The 20,525-nt window shown below is 36.7% G+C and overlaps 1 protein-coding gene across 2 annotated transcripts in view; it reads right to left on the reverse strand.

The window, feature by feature from the left end:
* CCDC7 (coiled-coil domain containing 7) overlaps window positions 1–20,525 on the reverse strand; it is a 324,264-nt gene that overhangs the window by 184,786 nt on the left and 118,953 nt on the right. For both annotated transcript variants that reach the window (XR_014242606.1, XM_082385250.1), the window contains exons 17-21: window positions 10,433–10,678; window positions 9,476–9,548; window positions 1,382–1,471; window positions 917–1,024; window positions 323–448 (exon numbers count right to left, since the gene is read on the reverse strand). Coding sequence is in view for 1 of the 2 variants with exons in the window: in XM_082385250.1 (XP_082241376.1) it covers window positions 323–448; window positions 917–1,024; window positions 1,382–1,471; window positions 9,476–9,548; window positions 10,433–10,678 (643 nt within the window). In the remaining variant the exon portion in view is untranslated. The remainder of the gene's footprint in view (window positions 1–322; window positions 449–916; window positions 1,025–1,381; window positions 1,472–9,475; window positions 9,549–10,432; window positions 10,679–20,525) is intronic.

The raw sequence follows: 20,525 nt of genomic DNA on the forward strand, positions 1-20,525 counted from the left end.
CAAAAACTATAAAAATGATAAAGTGGGTCCCTTTATTAGGCCAAAAGGGTCTGTCCTCTAGGAAAATTATTAATTTTAAATTTATATGAATGTTAATGATAAAGTATCATAAGATATAAGACAAAACTTGACACAACATAAGAAGAAACAGAGAAATCCATAATCATAGTAGGAAATTTAACCCATCCAACTCAGGAATTATAGAACACACAGATAAATCACCAATGAACAAAATGGTTGTAGATATATTCATGAACTATGGAGCAAAGATCTCCTGAATTTAATTGAAAATAATTTTCAAGATTTTAAATTAATTACTTACTATCAAAACTGTCACTTCCTGTAGCTCCATCATTAATTTGAGACTGGCCTTTTAAAATTAAAGCTATGTCCTCAGGCAACTGATCTTGAATAGACAGCATATCCTTTGGCTGAGTTATAAGAAATGCTAAGTAGAAAAATGGATCTATTATAAAACTTCTGGATATACCAAGTAATCAGCAAAGTTTCTGCTAATGTGTGCAACATTAAAGGAAGAGGACTGCAAAGCGACAGCAGTGAACTTATATTTAAACAGACCCTGGAAGTGAAGTGAGAAATTTGTGTGGGTAGTTTTCATAAGTGTGTGTGGAGGCACTCTTGTTACAGAGTAGTCACTGACCATGCAAATAGCAAACAAAAGGTATCAAAGGTTTCATTTTAGTTTTCTAGTTATCTTAGGGTATTCATACTTACATCAAGGTGTAAAATTTCTGAAAAATATATGTACAAACAGCTATATAGTGTTGTTCAATTATTCTGTTTCCACCTTGATCTTAGTTGCTTTATCCATTATTTAAAGAAAACCAAAGAAAAAAGATCTTTTGATGAGCTTAACTTCAAATAATTTAAAGATCTATAAAATTATCATTCTTACCATTGCGTCTATTTGTTCTAGAAGTTCTTAGTTTCAACATTTGTGTGTTAGTTTTTGGCACTGCTTCATTCTCAAGCAGAAGATTTTCATCTGATTCTTTATCAGGAGCTACATAAAAAGATACATTTTAGTCTATTAAATAAAAAAAACAGATCTATTGTGAAATCTCTAGATTTAAAACATATATACAGCAGCATTTTCTCTCATTTTTATAAAATTATAATTAAATTACCATGATGCTAGATCTGACATGAAAATTGTGAGAACAGTTTTAATGGGGTTGCGTTTTAAACTGTTTTATCATTTCCAGGACACAATGTTAAATTAAAAAAAGGATATCTAGTATGTTACCTTTTGAGTAAGAACAAATGGGAAATAAGGGGGAAAAAGTGGACAAAAATAGACACTTATCTTTACAAAATGAAACACAAGGAAGATAAATCAGAAAACAATATACTTAGTTACCATCAAGGGGGTGACAGGAGGACTGGGGAGTACAGGAGGAATGATATTTCTCTAAGTACAGCTGGCCCTCTGTATCTGCGGGTTCCACATCTGCAGATTCAATCAAATGCAGATTGCAAATATTCAGAAAAAAATTCCAGAAAGTTCCAAAAAGGAAAACTTTAATTTGCCATGTGCCAGCAACTACTTACATAATACTTCCATTGTATTTACAACTATTTATATAGCATTCACATTGTAGTAGTTACTATAAGTAATCTAGAGATGATTTAAAGTATTCGGGAGGATGTGCATATGTTATACGCAAATAGAACACCATTTTATATTAGGGACTTGAGCATCTCTGGATTTTGGTATCTAGGAGGGTCCTGGAACCAATCCCTTGTGGATACCAAGGGACAACTGTATACCTTTTGCACACTTAGACTTCGGGTTGTACATATTGCCCCCCAAATAAACTTAAATCAACAAAATAATAAAAGGAAAGTAAGACTGCAAATAATTCTGAAACAAATTTAGCAGCATTATAGGATATATCAAATGATTAAATGTGTTGATGTTGTTCAGTCAAGTACACACGGTAGAAGAAACGACATACACACACAAAACAAAGGAAGGAAAAAAGACCTGAGGAGATGGACTGGAACTGAAGACATTCATGAGAACCCATGATTTCTAAATATATCTATGTGTATATGCATGTATGTTTACGTAGGTATATATGTGTATGAATATGCGTATATCTATATTTGTGTATGTACATTGAGGAGTCCAGCTCCAGGCCAAAATCTTGTTGTGGTATTTCATGACCCACCATACGCAATTACAGACAGACATTTCAACAATAATATTTGGAGGCTTCAATACCCCCAATTTAAATAATGGATAAAGCAACTAAGATCAAGAAGGAAACAGAATAATTGAACAACACTGTAAATTAACTAGAGCTCTGCAGAGGTCTATAGATTTCTAGAGAACATTCCATCCAACAAAAACTGAACACGTGTTCTTCTCACACGCATATGGAACATTCTCCAAGATATACAATATGCTAGGCCATAAATCAAACCTCAATAAATTTAATAGGTTTGACATCATATAAAGTATGTTCTTTAACCCCTGTGGAATGACATTAGAAATCAATAATAGAAGGAGATTAAGGAAATTCACAAATCAGTGAGAATTAAAGACACTCCTAAATGACCAATCAAAAAGAAATCACAAGGGAACTAGAAAATACTTCGAGATGAAAGAAAACAAAAACATGTCATACCAAAATTTATGGGATGCAGATAAAGTGATGCTTACAAAAAAATGTACAGCTTCAGATACCTCTTATTTTGAAAAGAAAAGAGACCACCATCAGCAAACAAAGTAAACCCAAAGCAAGCATAAGGAAGCAAATAATAAAGACTAGAGCAAAAATAAATAAAATAGAGAAGAGAATAACAATAAAAAAATCACATAGAGAATATCTAAGGAATATACACATACACACACACACTCAAAAAAACCAAAACCTATTTGAATAAATAAATTCAGCAAAGGTTAGAGATAAGATCAATATACAAATTTAGTTGTATTTCAACACACTAGTAAGAAATAGTCAGAAATAAAATTAAGAAAAACGATTAAATTTACAATAGTATCAGGCTTCCCTGGTGGTGCAGTGGTTGAGAATCCACCTGCCAATGCAGGGGACATGGGTTCTAGCCCTGGTCTGGGAAGATCCCACATGCCGCGGAGCAACTGGGCCCGTGAGCCACAACTACTGAGCCTGCGCGTCTGGAGCCTGTGCTCTGCAACAAGAGAGGCCGCGATAGTGAGAGGCCCGCGCATCGCGATGAAGAGTGGCCCCCGCTTGCCACAACTAGAGAAAGCCCACGCACAGAAACGAAGACCCAACACAGCCAAAAAATAATAATAATAAATAAATAAATTAATTAATTAATTAAAAAAAAATTTACAATAGTATCAAAATCAATAAAACACTTAAGAATACATTTAACAATAAGTGTAAGACTTGTACACTGAAAACGACAAAACAACATTGAAAGTAATTAAATAAGATATAATAAATGGAAAGACAACCCCTGGTTATGGATTATTAGACTTAATATTGTTAAGATCACAATACACTCCAAATAATCTACAGACTCAATTTAATCCCTATCAAAATCCCAGATGGCTATTTTGCAGAAATTGATAAGGTGATACTAAAACTCAACTGGAAACTTAAGGGACCTAGAGTACCCCAATCTTGAATAAGAATAAAAAAGTTGGAAAACTCCCACTTTCCAATTTAAAAACTTACTATTGCATATATATTGATAGAATAGAACTGAGTTCAGAAATAAACTCTCACATTTATGATCAACTGATTTTCCAAAAGAAAAATCAGTGGGGAGAGAACAGTCTTCTCAGCGAATGGTGATGGGAACAAGTGAATATCCACATGTAAAAGAGTGACGTTGGACTCCAGTGTCACATTATATACAACTCAAAGTGTATTATAGACATAAAAGTGAGTTAAAATTATACTACTCCTAGAAGAAAATATGAGTAAATTTTTATGACCTTAGGTTAGGCAATAGTTTCTTGCATGTGGCACCAAAATTCTATGTGACTAATAAAAACACAGACAAATTGGACTTCATCAAAATAAAACTTTTGTGACTGAAAGGACAATGTGAGCTAGAGACTTCATCACTCACATGTCTGCCTCAGCTGGGACTGTTGATAAGAGGACCTATATGTGGCCTTCTTGTGACTTTAGCTTCTCAAGACTGAGCAAGCTCCAACAGAGCCATGAAGAAGACATACAGCGTCACTTAAACTTTATTCTATTCATGCAAAGGGATTTATCATACTAATACTAACTAAAACAAAGATGGTGTGGTTCTACTAACACCAGATAAAGTGGACATAGTTAAATTTGTGTTATTAGTTTCTAGATTTATTGTACTCTGGTCATAAGACAGTGTACATGACTTTAATCCTTTGACATTTCTTGATCCTTGCTTTATGATCCAGTATATGTTTAATATGTGTATATGTATGTTTGATAATTTTGTTGTTCAATTCTTCTTTTTCTTTACAGAGAAATCTGTTAAAATCTCCAGCTGTAATTATGGATCTTCTATTTCTCCTTTTGGTTCTATTACACTTTGCTTTATATATTTTGAAGCTGTATTCTTGGTTGCATATAAATTTAGGGGTACTCCAGTTGAATTTACCATTTTACAGTTAGAAAATGTTCCTCTTTTCTAGTAAATATGCATGTCTTCCACAGGGAAAAGTATAAATTATTACTGAGAGAAGTTTTAAAAAAAGTATAGAAATAGAGCTATGTACCATGTTTATGGGTTGGAATAATTAGTACTGAAAAGGTATCAATCCTCTCCAATGTGTGTGTGTGTGTTTGTGTGTATTTTAAAAATGCAATCTCGGACTTCCCTGGTGGCACAGTGGTTAAGAAGCCACCTGCCAATGCAGGGGACACAAGTTCGAGCCCTGGTCCGGGAAGGTCCCACACGCCCTGGAGCAACTAAGCCTGTGCACCACAACTACTGAGCTTGCGCTCTAGAGCCCGCAAGCCACAACTGCTGAGCCCATGTACCACAACTACTGAAGCCCACACGCCTACAGCTCGTGCTCCACAACAAGAGAGCCACTGCAATGAGAAGCCCACACCCCACAACAAAGAGTAGCCCCCACTCGCCACAACTAGAGAAAGCCCGCACACGGCAACAAAGACCCAATGCAGCCAAAAATAAATAAATAACTAAACAAATTTATTTTTTAAAAATGCAATCTCAATAAAAATTCTAGCAGGTGTGTGTATGTGTGTGCATGAATGTACATTTTCTTGTACATTTCCAAACTTATTTTATGAGGCTAGTATCGCCCTGATAACAAAACTAGACAAAGACAACATAAGAAAAGAACACTACAGCCCAATATCCCTGATGAACATAGATGCAAAATTCTCAATAAAATACTAGCAAACTGAATTCAACAGGATATTCAAAGGATCATACACCATGACCAACTGGTATTTATCCCTGAGATGCAAGAATGGTCCAACATATGCAAATCAATTAATGTCATATACCACATTAACAGAATGAAAGATAAAAGTCACATGATCATCTCAAGTGCAGAACAAAACATTTGACAAAATTCAACAATCATTTATGATAAAAAAAAAAAACCTCTCAACAAAGTGGGTATAGAGAGAATGTACCTCAACATATGAGTCTAAATTTTGATCCATAGGCAAATTTTTATCTCCTACATTATCCGTTTTCTGTTCTGCAAAAGTACATGGTTTTTGCCCTCAGATAACCTAGGTACCTGGAAAACTTTGAAAAAGTATGTGACCCTTCCTCATGGAAGAGGAAGAGTTACACATGAAAGAGTTATATTTTCTCATTATAAAAACATATATGAGTTTCCAGTATGTTCCTTTTTAGCATGTGTACAGTGAACTACAAAGGCTAAGTGTACAAACTGTGATAATAAATCAATGATCTATGAAAATTGAATCTAGATAAAATATAGGAAGCAAATGCTTTTGGGCAGTGGAAACAGAGAGCACAAGACTGTGATCCCTTGGAGCAGAGAAACACATTATTCATCTTGGTGGTTTTCTCAGGGTGCATTCCTAGTAGTACAGATAAGTTCAGCTCAAATACAGGAAAAGGATCTCACTGAAAAGAGACAAGAGATCAAGGTTTGGGTCTAATGAGGTAAACAGAATTTGTGGAACAGGGTACCATATAGAAAGGTATAAGCATAGAGTGCTTGAAATTTGCATAAAGTCCTTTGAGTCTTTGGGAAGACACTAAATTGCCCACAAACAATACAAAACACAATAAAGTCTGGAAGAAATAAATTATTTTGGAGCTGTGAGCTGCGTGGAGTTTACAGATATTGCATAGTGATGGGAGACACTGGGGTTCCAATTATTCAGAGTGGAGAAACCTTGCTAATATCCAAAATGCTTAGCTTAGAGCTCAAAAAGGCCTCTTTTTAGGAGTAGGGCTACTCTAGCCCTAAAGAAAGGACTAGTCTAGGCATGGACTAACAAAGCCCAAAACCAAGCTTCAACAGGACAAAGCTGAGCCACAAGTAAGTTAAATGCCTTCAAAAACTAAAAACAGTATTCTTCAAAATAAGAAAACATTATTGAGAGTTAAAAAAAAAATAGAATCCATAGTAAGCAACATGTAATAATAATTTTAAAAATACTAGACATGCACATAGGAAAATATGACCCCAAACCAGGGGAAAAAATAGTTAATAGAAATAGATCCGGAGATTATGCAAATATTGGAATTAGCCAAAAAAGGACTTTGAACAAAGCTATTATAAATATGCTCATGGATTTAAAGGAAAAGATGGACATTGTCAGTGAACTGATGGTAATTCTCAACAGAGTAAAAGAAACTATTAAAAAAAAACACTGACTGGGAAGGTGATGTCAGTAAGATGGAGGGCTAAGAGGTCTCAACCCTCATCTCCCCAACAAAAACAACAAAATAAATAAATAAATAATTATAAACCAACAAAAACAGCTCTGGGAAAGCTCTGGACTCCAACAAAGAAGCAGCAGAAACCCCATGGAGCTCAAAAACCAAGGATGGCTGCACAGAAAAATGTAGGCAGCATTTTACCTGCATCACCACATCCCCCAATCCAGAGCAGCTCAGTGCCTAGAGGAATGCCCTGAGAGGGTTTTCATCCCATAGGGAAAATAAGAGCAGGAGAACCCCAGCAAGTCTCACCACCGTGGATATGAGAGGAGCCCCACAGCCTTCACCAACACAGAAGCCAGCTGACAGAGATGACTGGAGTTCATGCCACTGCAACTCCTCCCTGGGGCTGGAGCTGTCACTGCAGTGAGACCTACCCCCAGTGACCCCAGCTGCTGATTTGCCCTGCTCTCTGAAATCAGGAAGCTACAGAACTTTACCATCTATGGGACTGGAGCTGCTGCTGCTGCTCTACATCCCATGTTCAGGTCCCAAGTCACTGCTTTGACCCACCATTAATAGGTATGAGCTGCCATCTGTGGGCAAAAACCATATACTTTTGCAGAACATACCATACACAACAAGCAACTCAAACTAAATTCATAAATCTCTTAGAAGAAAACACAGGGATAAATCTCTATTACCTCGGATTTTGCAATGGATCCTCATATATGACACCAAAAGCACAAGGAACAAAAAAAGATAAATTGGGCTTCATGAAGTTACAAATTCTTATCCAGCAAAGGATATTATCAAGAAAGTGAAAAGACAACCTACAGAATGAGAGAAGATATTTGCAAACCATGTATCTGATAAAGGTTTACTACCCAGAATATATAAAGAACCTCTACAATTCAGCAACAAAAGACAAACAACCCACTTAAAAAAAATGGGTGAAGGAGTTGTATAGACATTTTTTCCAAAGAAGATATACAGATTACCAATAAGCACAAAAAAAGATGCTTAACATCTTTAGAATTAAATAAATGTGAATCAAAATTACAAAGAGATACATTTCATACCTACTAGAATAACCGTAATTTAAACAAAAAGGAAAACAAGTGTTGGCAAGGATGTGTACCATTGTACGTTGCTACTGGGAACATAAAATGGGTCAGCCACTGTGGAAAACAGTTGTGCAGTTGCTCAAAAAGCTGACCACCTAGAGGGGTGGGATAGGGAGGGTGGGAGGGAGGGAGACGCAAGAGGGAAGAGATATGGGAACATATGTATATGTATAACTGATTCACTTTGTTATAAAGCAGAAACTAACACACCATTGTAAAGCAATTATACTCCAATAAAGATGTTAAAAAAAAAAAAAAGCTAAACCTAGAATTATCTTATGATCCAGCGAATACACTCCTACCCAAACAATTGAAAACAGAGATTTAAACAGATACCATACACCATGTTCATTGTAGCATTATTCACAATAGCCAAAAGTGGAAACAACCTAAATGTCCATCAGCAGATGAATGGATAAACAAAATGTGGTATGTACATACAACGAAATATATTATTAAGCCATATAAAGAAATGAAATTCTGACACATGCTACAATGTGGGTGAACCTTGAAAATATTATGCTAAGTGATACAGGCCAGGAACAGAAGGACAAATATTATATGATTCCACTTATATGAAACATAATAGGCAAGTCCATAGAGACAGAAAGTAAGTTAGAGGTTACCAGGGGCTGGAAGGAGGCAGGAATGGGAGTTGTCGTTTAACAAGTTTTTTGGAGGGGGTGATGAAAAGTTGTGGAAATAGATGTAGTGATGGTTGCACAACACTGTGAATGCAATTAATGCCATTGAATTGTATACTTTATTTAAAGATGATTAAAATGTCAAATGTTATGTATACTTTACCACAATGAAAAAAATTTTTGTCAACTGATTAAAATGAGTTCAACTGCTGGTTAAAAATTCATAATAAACTTTGAACAAAAGAAAACATCCTGACCATAATAAAAAATATTTATCTCAGATAACCAATCATCACAGGTGAAAGTGTAGAGGCACTCTCTGTTCAAAGCACAAAAGAAGAGTGATACTCCTGCACTCTACATCACAACCATTTAATTTGATTTTGGAAGTTCCGGCCAATGCAATAAGACATGGGTTGGTTATAAAAGCTATACATGTTGGAAAAGAAGAATAAACTTACATTTAAAAAAATATATTATACATCAAACGCCCAAAAACCTTAGCTAAAATATTACTTATTTATAACACAAATCATCTTTTTTCCTGCTTATACCGTGATGAATTTTTGGTATAATATTATGTTAAGAATTCATAATGCCATATACTGTTATTTGGTTGAGACAAAGCTATCACTTCCCTTTACACAAATTTTAGTTAAGATAGACTGAGTAATATGTTAACTCACCAAATTAATTTTTATGTATTGGTCAATATATTTGTATATTATCTCATGACTGTCTAAGAAGTTATTTCTACATTTAGTAATGTTCTCACTTCATTTACTTATAATACGGGAACACACAATCATTAACATTTTTATCTTACAAAACAGAAAATCTTTTTACCTTGAAATTCTCTTGCTTCTTCGTAAGTTTGTTTTTTAATCTTACTTCGTAAATTCTCTTCTAAAATATCAGCCTTAATTACAAAGTTAAAATAAGTAATTAAAAATTATACATCTTAGAACTCTAATTACCTTCTTTTATATCTACAGTGTCATTACAGTAACATTTTACTTTTCATTATTTCCTGAATGTATCAAATTTAAAAATGAGAACAATTAATGGATCTGAGAGACATTTGGGAACACTTAATGGTGTGGAGGGACCCACCCAAGCAATATTGTGATTCTTCCTCATAAATAATTCCAAATACATCATGTTAATAATTTTTTATTATGATTCTAGTTTAGATTTATATTTTTACCTGATTCAATCTCTAGAGAAACTCAAATGGCTTTAAAAAATTATTTTTATAAGGCTACTTTAATAACTTATATGATAAAAAATATTATGAATATATGTTAAATATGTACAGCCATTTTATCATTTCCCTTTTTCCCCAAATTTTAAAATAAGAATTTTCTAATTAAATAGTATTTTAACAAAGGCAATTCTAATAATTTTCTAGGGCTTGTTTAAGGCATATAAAATTATTTCAAAACGACTATGCTTTCACAAATACCTTAATGTATAAATAATGTACATTTTTGCAGATGAACCTGAAATAAAAATTTCCCTGTCTCAGTTAGAAATTGAGTATCTTTTAATTTATCATTAAAACTATAATCTAAGCCACAAATTCTTTGTTGGTATAGATTAGAACTTTTACATTAAAATATTACTTTGATTCCCAAATATCACTTTAAAATTCTAAATATAAAACAGGTTGTATCAAAAGGCAAACTTTTTATTCCACTTAAATAAGAAAATATTGATGTTTTTAATTAACATTTATTCAAAATATTGAAGGAGTATAGCAATTAAAATAAATAGCTTTCAAGTTATTGTACTGTATCTTACCTTTGAGATGTCAGTACCCAGAGTCTTTATTTTAACAACAGGGGGTGAAATGAATGATGCTGTCACTGTTTCATTCCCTTGAAGCAATGTTCCAACAGACTGTGAATCTTGAATTTCTTTGCTCAATAATATTCTTGTAAGTGATTTATCATGGGTCTTTGACGAAAGTAGATAGGACAGATCTTCATCAGTTAAAACTTCATTTGAAGTGTTTAAAAAAGGTGATCCATCTTGAGACTTGAGGATCTGTGAAAGATCTGAAATAGCAGGGCTAGCTCTTTCCTTCTCTGAGCTTTAGAATTACGAAACATCTGCTATTAGATTATATGAACAACATTTATTTGTAACTAAAGAATCATTTTCATAATCCATAAGAATATTAAATAAGCAATTATAATTATTCACTAATAGCAATACAAATGTGAAATTGATGCTAGATAACAGGCTAAGGATAATATATCTCCTGGGTTTTAAAAGGCACACAGAGGCTCAGCTTGGGCAAGGTGGCAGAGTAGGAACACCCTGAGCTCACCTCCTCTAATGGGCACACTAAAATGACAACTATTTACAGAGCAACCATTGACGAGAAAAACTGGATGATTAGCAGGAAAGATCTTCTACTAAAGATATAAAGAGGGAACCACAACAAGACAGTTCAGAGGGGTGGAGTCACAGTACAGTCAAGATCCATAGCCCCAAGTGAGTAACCCACAATGGGAGGATAATTACAATGGCAGAGGTTATCCCTAAGAAATGGGAGGTCCAAGCCCCACACTGGGCTTCCCAGCCCAGGAGTCCTACACCAAGAAGACAAGCCCCCAGAATATTTGGCTTTGATGGTCAATGGGGCTTACTTTTGGTAAAGTCACAAGGCTATGGAAAATAGAGACTCTCCTCTTAAAGGGCACAAACACCATCTCACGTGGCCCAGGAGTCATGATAGAAGCAATAATTTGAAAGGAGTCTGGGTCAGACCCACCTGCTGATCTTGGAGAGCCTACCAGAAAGTCAGGAGGCAACTGGAGCTCACCATGGGGACACATCAACTGGTGTCAGCCATTTTGGGGAGCTCTTTCTACCACATGGACACTGGTAGAACAAATGTCACTTTGGAATACTCCCTCTAGCTTATTAGCACTGGGACCCAGCCTCAGCCACCAGTCTGTCAGAACCAGAACCAAGGTTCTCAGGCCAAGCAACTAGCCAGGCAGGGACATACCCACTAGCTACCTTAAGATGCCCTGAGCCCACAGCCACCCTGGGACATAGCTCTATCCACCAGCAGGCAGACACCAGCCCCAGGACCACTGCAGCCTGCAGCCTGCCATGGTAGGACCCAGCCCACCCACCAACAGGCAGGCACCAGCCCTGGGACCCCCTGGGCCCCAGCCCCACCCACTAGCAGACGAACACCAGGTATTAGCCACCTCAGGCCCATCAGCCAGGCTCCCAGACACCTGGCCCCACCTACCACCAGACTGAAACAAGCTTCAGGACACCCCAGATCTTACAGCTAGCTATGTCATGAACCAGCCCTGCCCATCAGCAGTCTGACACCACTTCTGGTACCCCTAGGTCCAAAAGCCAGAGACATCAGGACCTACCAGTGGCCTACCAGTGGGTCAGAACTAGGCCCAGGATGTGGATTCACACACAGGTGGGTGGGTACCAGCCCTGGGATCCCTTGAGCCCTGACCCACACCACCAGTGGGCAAATGCCAGCCCAGGATCATCACAACCCTGCAGCCTACCTTATCAGGATTCAGCTGCCCACCAGGAGACCAGCACCTGTGCTGCAAACCCCTGGGCCCTGGACCTACTCACCAGCAGGCCAACACCAGCACTGGGACACCATGGGCTCCGTAGCCAGTGGCTCTGGGATCTAGCCCAACCTACCAGTGGGTAAACACCAGCTTTGGGACTCGCAGGGACCTACAGCCAGAGACCCAGGACTTACCCAGGATTCAGCTCTGCCCACCAGTGAGCCAGCACTAGCCCTAGGACACCTTGGGCCCCAGCCCTGCCTACCAGCACACTGACACCAGCTCCAGGACCCCAAGAGCTGGTGCCATCCACCAACAGGCCAACACCAGTTATGAGATACTTTGGACCCCTCAGCCAGCCCTGTCAGGAACCAGCCCCACATGGCAGCAGGCTGACACTACATCTGGGAATACCAGCCCAGCAAACACCCACCCCAGAACACAGCTCTGCCCACCAGTGGGCCAGGACTAGCCCTAAGAGCCCTCAGGGTTCCACAGCCAGCTACCTCATGACCCAGCCCTGTCAACCAATGGCTGAGAGCCTCCACACATGGCAAGGCCTGGCAACCAACCAGACCAGGGCCCAGCCACATCTAGGAGACTACTCATGGTAGTCAGCCTGCCCACATAGGGGTCACTCCTAGAACAGACAGCTCTGGTGACCAGAGGGGAGTGTGCTGCTGGGATGCATAGGACATCTCCTACAAAAGGCTCCTTCTCCAAGATAAACAGAAAGAAAAACAGAAAATTAGGCAATATGAGGCAACAGAGGAACATGTTCCAAACGAAGGAACAAGATAAAGTCCCAGAAGAAGAACTAAGTTAAATGGAAGTAGGCAATCTACCCAACAAAAAGTTCAAGGTAATAATCATGAAAATAATCAAACAACTTGGGAGAAGAATGAACACAGTGAGAAGTTTAACAAAGTTAGAAGATAAAAAGAAGAACCAAAAAGAGCTGAAAAATACAATACCTAAAATTAAAAATACACTACAAGGGAGGCTTCCCTGGTGGCACAGTGGTTGGGAGTCTGCCTGCTAATGCAGGGGACATGGGTTCGAGCCCTGGTCTGGGAGGATCCCACATGCCGCGGAGCAGCTGAGCCCGTGAGCCACAACTACTGAGCCTGCGCATCTGGAGCCTGTGCTCCGCAACAAGAGAGGCCACGATAGTGAGAGGCCCGTGCACCGCGATGAAGAGTGGCCCCCGCTTGCCACAACTGGAGAAAGCCCTCGCACAGAAACTCAGCCATAAATAAATAAATAAACAAATAAAATTTAAAAAAAAATACACTACAAGGAATCAATAGGAGATTAAATGATACATAGAAATGGAACAGTGAGCTGGAAAAGGAATAATGAAAATCACTGAAGCTGAAAAAAAAAAGAATAAAAAAGAAATTAAGACAGTTTAAAAGACCTCTGAGACAACATCAAGTCTATTAACATTGGCATTAGAGGCATCCCTGAAGGAGAAGAGAGAAAAAGGGGCAGAGGACATAATTGAAGACATAATAGCTGAAAACTTCCCTAGCCTGGGAAAGGAAATGGACATCAAGGTCCAGGAAGCACAGAGAGTCCCAAACACAATCATCCCAAAGAGGACCACACCAAGACACACTGTAATTAAAATGAGAAAATATAAGATGAAGAGAGAATATTAAAAGCAAGGGGAAAGCAACAAGTCAGGTACAAGGCAACTCCTATAAGTTTATCAGCTAACTTTTCAGCAGAAACTCTATAGGCCAGACGGGAGTGGCATGGTATATTTTAAATGATGAAAGGGAAAACCTACAACAAGAAATGCTCTACCCCACAAGGCTTTCTTTCAGATTTGATGGAGAGAGCAAAAGTTTTACAACCAGGTAAAAGCATCACCAAACTAGCATTATAAGAAATGTTAAGGGAACTTCTCTATGAGAAAAAGAAAAGGCAACAACTAGAAACACAAAAAGTACAAAAGGAAAAAGCTCGTTGATAAAGGCAAATATACAGTAAAGGTAGTAAATCAACCACATACAAAGTTAGTAGGAAGGTTAAAAGACAAAAGTAGTAAAATTATCTATATTCACAATAAGCAGTTAAGGGATACATAAAACAAAAAGATGTGAAAGATGATGTGAAAAACAGTAATCATGGGGGAAAGGAAGTAAAAATACAGGGTTGTTAAAATTCATTTAAAATTAAGAAATCAGAAATTGAAAATAATCATATATATATTGAGAGATTCCTATATATAAATCTCATGGTAACCTCAAACCAAAAACCTATTATAGACACACACACAAAAAGAGAAAAGAATTCAAACATGACACTAAAGATTGTCGTCAAATCACAAAAGAACAAAAGAAGGGGAAAAAAGACCTACAAAACCAAATCCAAAACAATTAACAAAATGGCAATAAGAACATATTAATCAATAATCGCACTAAATGTAAACAGAATAAATGCCCCAATCAAAAAAGACACAGAGTGACTGAATGGACACAAAAACTATATATATATATATATATATATATACACACACACACACACACATATACATATATATATATATATATGGTGCCTACAAGAGACTCACTTCAGATCTAAGACATACAACAGACTGAAAGTGAGGGGATGTAAAAAGGTATTCCATGTAAAATGGAAAGCAAAAGAAAGCTGGGGTAACAATACTTATATCAAAAATAAATAGACTTAGAGATTATAACAAGAAGCAAAGAAGGGTATTAAATAATGATAAAGGGATCAATCCAAGAAGATAAAACAATTGTAAATATATATGCACCCAACACAGGAGCACCTAAATACATAAAGCAAATATTAATAAACATAAAGAGAGAAATTGGCAGTAACACAATAACAGTAAGGGACTTTAACATCCCCCTCACATCAATGGACAGATGATCCAGACAGAAAATCAATACGGAAACACTGACTTATATTACACATTACACCACCACTACATTAGACCACATGGACTTGTTTCTACTCCCTCATGCTGCAGCATGAGTCCCAATAAAGCCTTGCCTCAATTTCTTGTCTGACCTCATCAATTTCTATTCATTAAAGAGTCCAAGGACCCTGGTCAGCAACAGTATCTCACAGAAAGGAGCCTGTACACTCGTCTGGAGCCCCAATTTTTTGACTGCTGCCCAGGACACCTCCAGTTTGCCCAGTTCTGGGGGCCAGCAGGGCTTACACTTGCAGTCACATGGGACTGTACATATTTGCATCCTTTAAAAGCTATTAGCGGAGGGTCTCACTTCAAATCAGCCTGAATCTAGGAATGAGATTTCCCCTCCAAGACACTGACTGGTCTAGGAACACCCTCAATGACTGAGAATTATTACAACTAAAATAGGCTGCTTGGACAACAACAAAGGTTTGAGAGACAACCCAGACCTAAGGCAGGGTTGAATGACAAGGTCACCTTACACAAGGCCAACCAAACAAAAATAACATTCAGAGATACAAACCACTACGTATAAAATAGATAAGCAACAAGGATACGCTGTATAGTACCGGGAAATACAGCCATTGTTTTGTAATAACTTTAAATGGATTATGATCTATAAAAATATTAAATCACTATGTTGTACATCTGAAACTAATACAATACTGTAAATCAACTATACTTCAATTTTAAATACACAGAAAAAACATTAATGAAACAGTGATAAGTAATACCTGAGAAAGAGTTCAAAGTAATGGTCATAATAATATGCTCACCAAACTAAGGAGAATGGAACACAGTAAGAACTTGAACAAAGAGAAAGAAAATGTAAGAAAAATCCAAGAAAAATCCAAACAGAAGTCATAGAGCTAACATCTCTAATTATTAGAGAAAGGTAATCAAAACTACAATGAGGTACCACCTCACACTGGTCAGAATGGCCATCATTAAAAATATCTACAAATAACAAATTCTGGAGAGGGTGTGGAGAAAAGGGAACCCTCCTACACTGTTGGTGGGAATGTATACTGGTGCAGCCACTATGGAAAACAGTATGGAGGTTCCTCAAAAAACTAAGAATACAGTTGCCATGTGATCCAGCAATAACACTCCTGGGCGTATATCTGGACAAAATTATAATTCAAAGAGATACATGCACCCCTATGTTCATAGCAGCACTATTCACAATAGCCAAGACATGGAAACAACCTAAATGTCCATCGACAGCTGAATGGATAAAGAAGATGTGGTACATATATACAATGGAATATTACTCAGCCATAAAAAAGAATGAAATAATGCCATTTGCAACAACATGGATGGACCTAGAGATTATCGTACTAAGTGAAGTCAGAAAGAGAAAGACATACCATATGATATCACTTATATGTGGAATCTAAAATGTGACACAAATGAACTTACCTACAAAACAGAAACAGACTCACAGACACAGAAAACAAACTTATGGTTACCAGAGGGGAAAGAGGGTAGGGGAGGGATAAATTATACAGAATGGATAAACCACAAGGTCCTAATTTATAGCCCAGGGAACTATATTCAATATCCTGTGATAAAGTATAATGGAAAAGAATATGAAAAAGAATGTATGTGCGTGTGTGTGCGTGTATATATATATATATACACGCACACACACACACGTATAACTGAATCACTGTGCTGTACAGCAGAAATTAACAAAACACTGTAAATCAACTACAGTAAGTCCCTTACATATGAACCTTCAAATTGCGAACTTTCAAAGATGTGAACATGCATTTGCATGTCCAATCACGTAAGTTAGCTCACATGTCTGGTGTACGCTGTCATGTGTGTGCATCCTCTACAAGTGGTTGTGCTTTTGTGTACTTTACTGTACAGTACTATATAGAGTACAGTAGTACAGTGTCTTTATTTCAAGCCCAGGATGTCCGGAAGCAAGTGTAAAAGCAGTGGTGATGTAGCTGGTACTGCTAAGAAGCACCGAGCGATAATAATGGAAACAAAAGTGAAAATAATTGAGAGAGTGGAGCGACAAGAAGAAGTAACTGAAGAACTGAAGAGATTCACAATGCAGGAAATGGCAAGGGGATTTTCTTTATTTGAGGAAGCAATGTTAGTTTTTGAGGCACAGGACCTGAATGTAGAACAGTACACACGAAGGTTGCAGCAGCCATTCAGAATGCAATCCAGAGCTACCATGTCATCTATGATGAGAAAAAAAGAGCTACTAACCAGACATCACTGGAACCTTTTTTCAAGAGGGTAGGTAGACTTGAATCCAGCAAGGAATCAGAATCTGTGTCATCAACGTCAGGTGTGAGTGAAATTGCAGCTTGCCCTCCTTCTCCTATTTCTGATGATCCTTCAGCTCTACCATCTCCCACCTCCACTCCCTCCTCCAGTCTATAACTCTTCTTGCCTGTTCATTTGATGCCAGCTGTTGTACTGTTCTACTGTACTTTTCAAGGCACTGTACTATAAGATTAAAAATGTTTATTTTTTGTGTTTGTTTTTTATGTATTATCTGTGTGAAAAGTATTATAAACCTATTACAGTACAGTACTATATAGACAATTGTGTTAGTTGGGTACCTAGGCTAACGTTCCTGGACTTATACCAACAAATTGGACTCATGAATATGCTTTTGGAACAGAACTCGTTCGTATGTAAGGGACTTTCTGTATACTTCAATAAAATAAATTTTAAAAAATAAAAATTAAAAAAAAGAAGCCAGAGAGCTAAAGAATACAATAACTTAACTGAAAAATACACTAGAGGGGTTCAAGAGCAGACTAGATGAAGCAGCAGAAAGGATAAGAGAACTCAGACAGGGCACAGGAACCCACCTAATCAGAGCAGCAAAAATTAAAAAAAATTTTTTAAGTGAAGATAGCTTAAGGGACTAACAGGACAACATCAAGTGGACTAACAGTCACATTATAGGATTCCCAGAAGAAGGAGAGAGAAAAAGCAGAAAGCTTTTTTGAGGAAATAATGGGTACAAAACTTCCCTAAGCTGGGGAAAGAAACAGACATCCAGATCCAGGAAGGCCAGAGAATTCAAAATAAACTGGACTCAAAGAGATCCACACCAGGACACTTTATAGTTAAAATGTAAAAAGTTAAGGACAAAGAGATAATTTTAAAAACAGCAAGCAAGAAAAAAAAAAGCAACAGGGCACCTCCATTAAACAGTCAGCATATGGACTTCCCTGGCAGTCCAGTGGTTAAGACTCCACTCCGTGCTTCCACTGCAGGGGGCACGGATTCGATCCCTGGTCAGGGAACTAAGATCCCACATGCTGCATGGTGTGGCCAAAAAATTAAAACAAAAGAAAAAGAAAAAAAAGGAGTCAGCATATTTTTCAGCAGAAACATCACAGGCCAGAATAGAGTGTTGTGATATACTCCAAGTGCTGAAAGAAAAAGATTCCCATCCAATACTCTACCTGGCAACATCTTTGTTCAGAATTGAAATAGAGATAAAGAGTTTTCCAGACAAGCAAAAGCCAAAGGAGCTCATCACCACTAAACAACACTAACAAGAAACGTTAAGTGATTTCTTTAAGCTAAAAAGAAAGGGTGCTAAATAGTAACAAGAAAACATGTGAAAGTGTAAATCTTACTGGCAAAGGTAAATATATAGTAAACGTAGTGAATGAATCATTTATAAAGTTAGTGTGAAAGTCAGAAGTCAAAAGCAGTAAAAATAACTGCAACCACAATAATTAGTTAAGAAATACACAAGACAAAAAGATGTAAAATGTGACATCCAAAACATGAAACATGGCAAGGGGAGAGTAAAAATGTAGAGCTTTAGAATGTATTTAAACTGAAGTTGTTATCAACTTAAAATAGACTGTTATAAATATAACTTGTTACATGAAAGCCTCAAGGTAACCGCCATTCAAGAACTTATAGTAGATACACAAAAGATGATAAGACATGAATCTAAGCATACCACTAAAGAAAGCAAACCACAAAGGAAGAGAGAAAGAGAAATAAGACCCAGATGGTGAAGGAATGGGAAAAGGATATTCCATGCAAGTGGAAACCAAAAGAAAGCTAGAGTAGCTATACTTCTATCAGACAAAATTTGAAACAGAAACCATAACAAGAGACAAAGAAGGGTATTACATAATGATAAAGGGGTCAATCCAACAAGAGGATGTAATATTATGCATGCAATATAGGAGCAACAAATATATAAACCAACTATTAATTGACCTAAAGGGAGAAATATATAGCAATACAATAATAGTAGGGGAGTTTAATACCCCACTTACATCAATGAATAGATCATCCAAACTGAAAATCAATAAGAAAGCATTGTCTTTAAATGACATATTAGATCAGATTAACTTAACAGATATATATAGAACATTCCATTCAAAAGAAACAGGATACAGATTCTTCTCAAGTACACACAGAACATTCTCCAGGATACATTACATGTTAGGCCACAAAACAAGTTTTAACAAATTTAGGATTAGAGTAAAATCATATTAAGTATCTTTTCCAACCACAATATTACGAAAATAGAAATAAATTACAAGAAGAAAACTGGAAAATTTACAAATATGTGAAGATTAAACAACATGCTACTGAACAACCAATGGGTCAAGAAAGAAATCAAAACCAAAATTAAAATAGTACCTTGAGACAAAAGAAAATGGATATACAACATACTGAAATACAGGGGATGCAATGAAAGCAGTTTTAAGAGGAAAGTTCATAGTAATAAATGCCTAACGCACATATAAGAAAAATTTCAAATAAATAACATAAATTTACACTCTGAGGAAAAGAAGAACAAAGCCCAAGTTTCGTAGAAGAAAGGAAATAACAAAGATCACATTGGAAATAAATGAAATGGAGTCTAAAGAAATGACCGAAAAATAATCAATAAAACCAAGAGCTGGTTCTTTGAAAAGATAAACAAAAATGACAATTAGCTAGACTCACAAAGAAAAAAAAATAAAAGGCTCAAATAAATAAAATCAGAAATAAAAGAGGAAACATGACAACTGATATCACAGAGATACAAAGGATCCAAAGGGACTGCTATGACAATTACACACCAATAGTATGGACAATCAAGAATAAATTCATAAATTCCTACAATATACAACCTTCTAAGACTGAATCATGAAGAAAGAAAAATTGAACAGACTGATTACTACTATTAAGGATAATGAATCCGTAATTTTATTTATTATCTCTGGAAATTGGCATTGTCAGAGATATTTATTCTTTTCTTGTTATTTTCTGAATATTTTAAGTGTTCTACAGAGAGTACATGCTGTTACAATAAATACATACAAGTAACAGTATAAAAAAGAAAATAGCCTTGTGGGTTCTTGCTACTACTAAG

This window comes from Balaenoptera borealis (assembly GCF_965194805.1).
Source record: "Balaenoptera borealis genome assembly, chromosome: 3".
NCBI classification, from domain to species: domain Eukaryota; kingdom Metazoa; phylum Chordata; class Mammalia; order Artiodactyla; family Balaenopteridae; genus Balaenoptera; species Balaenoptera borealis.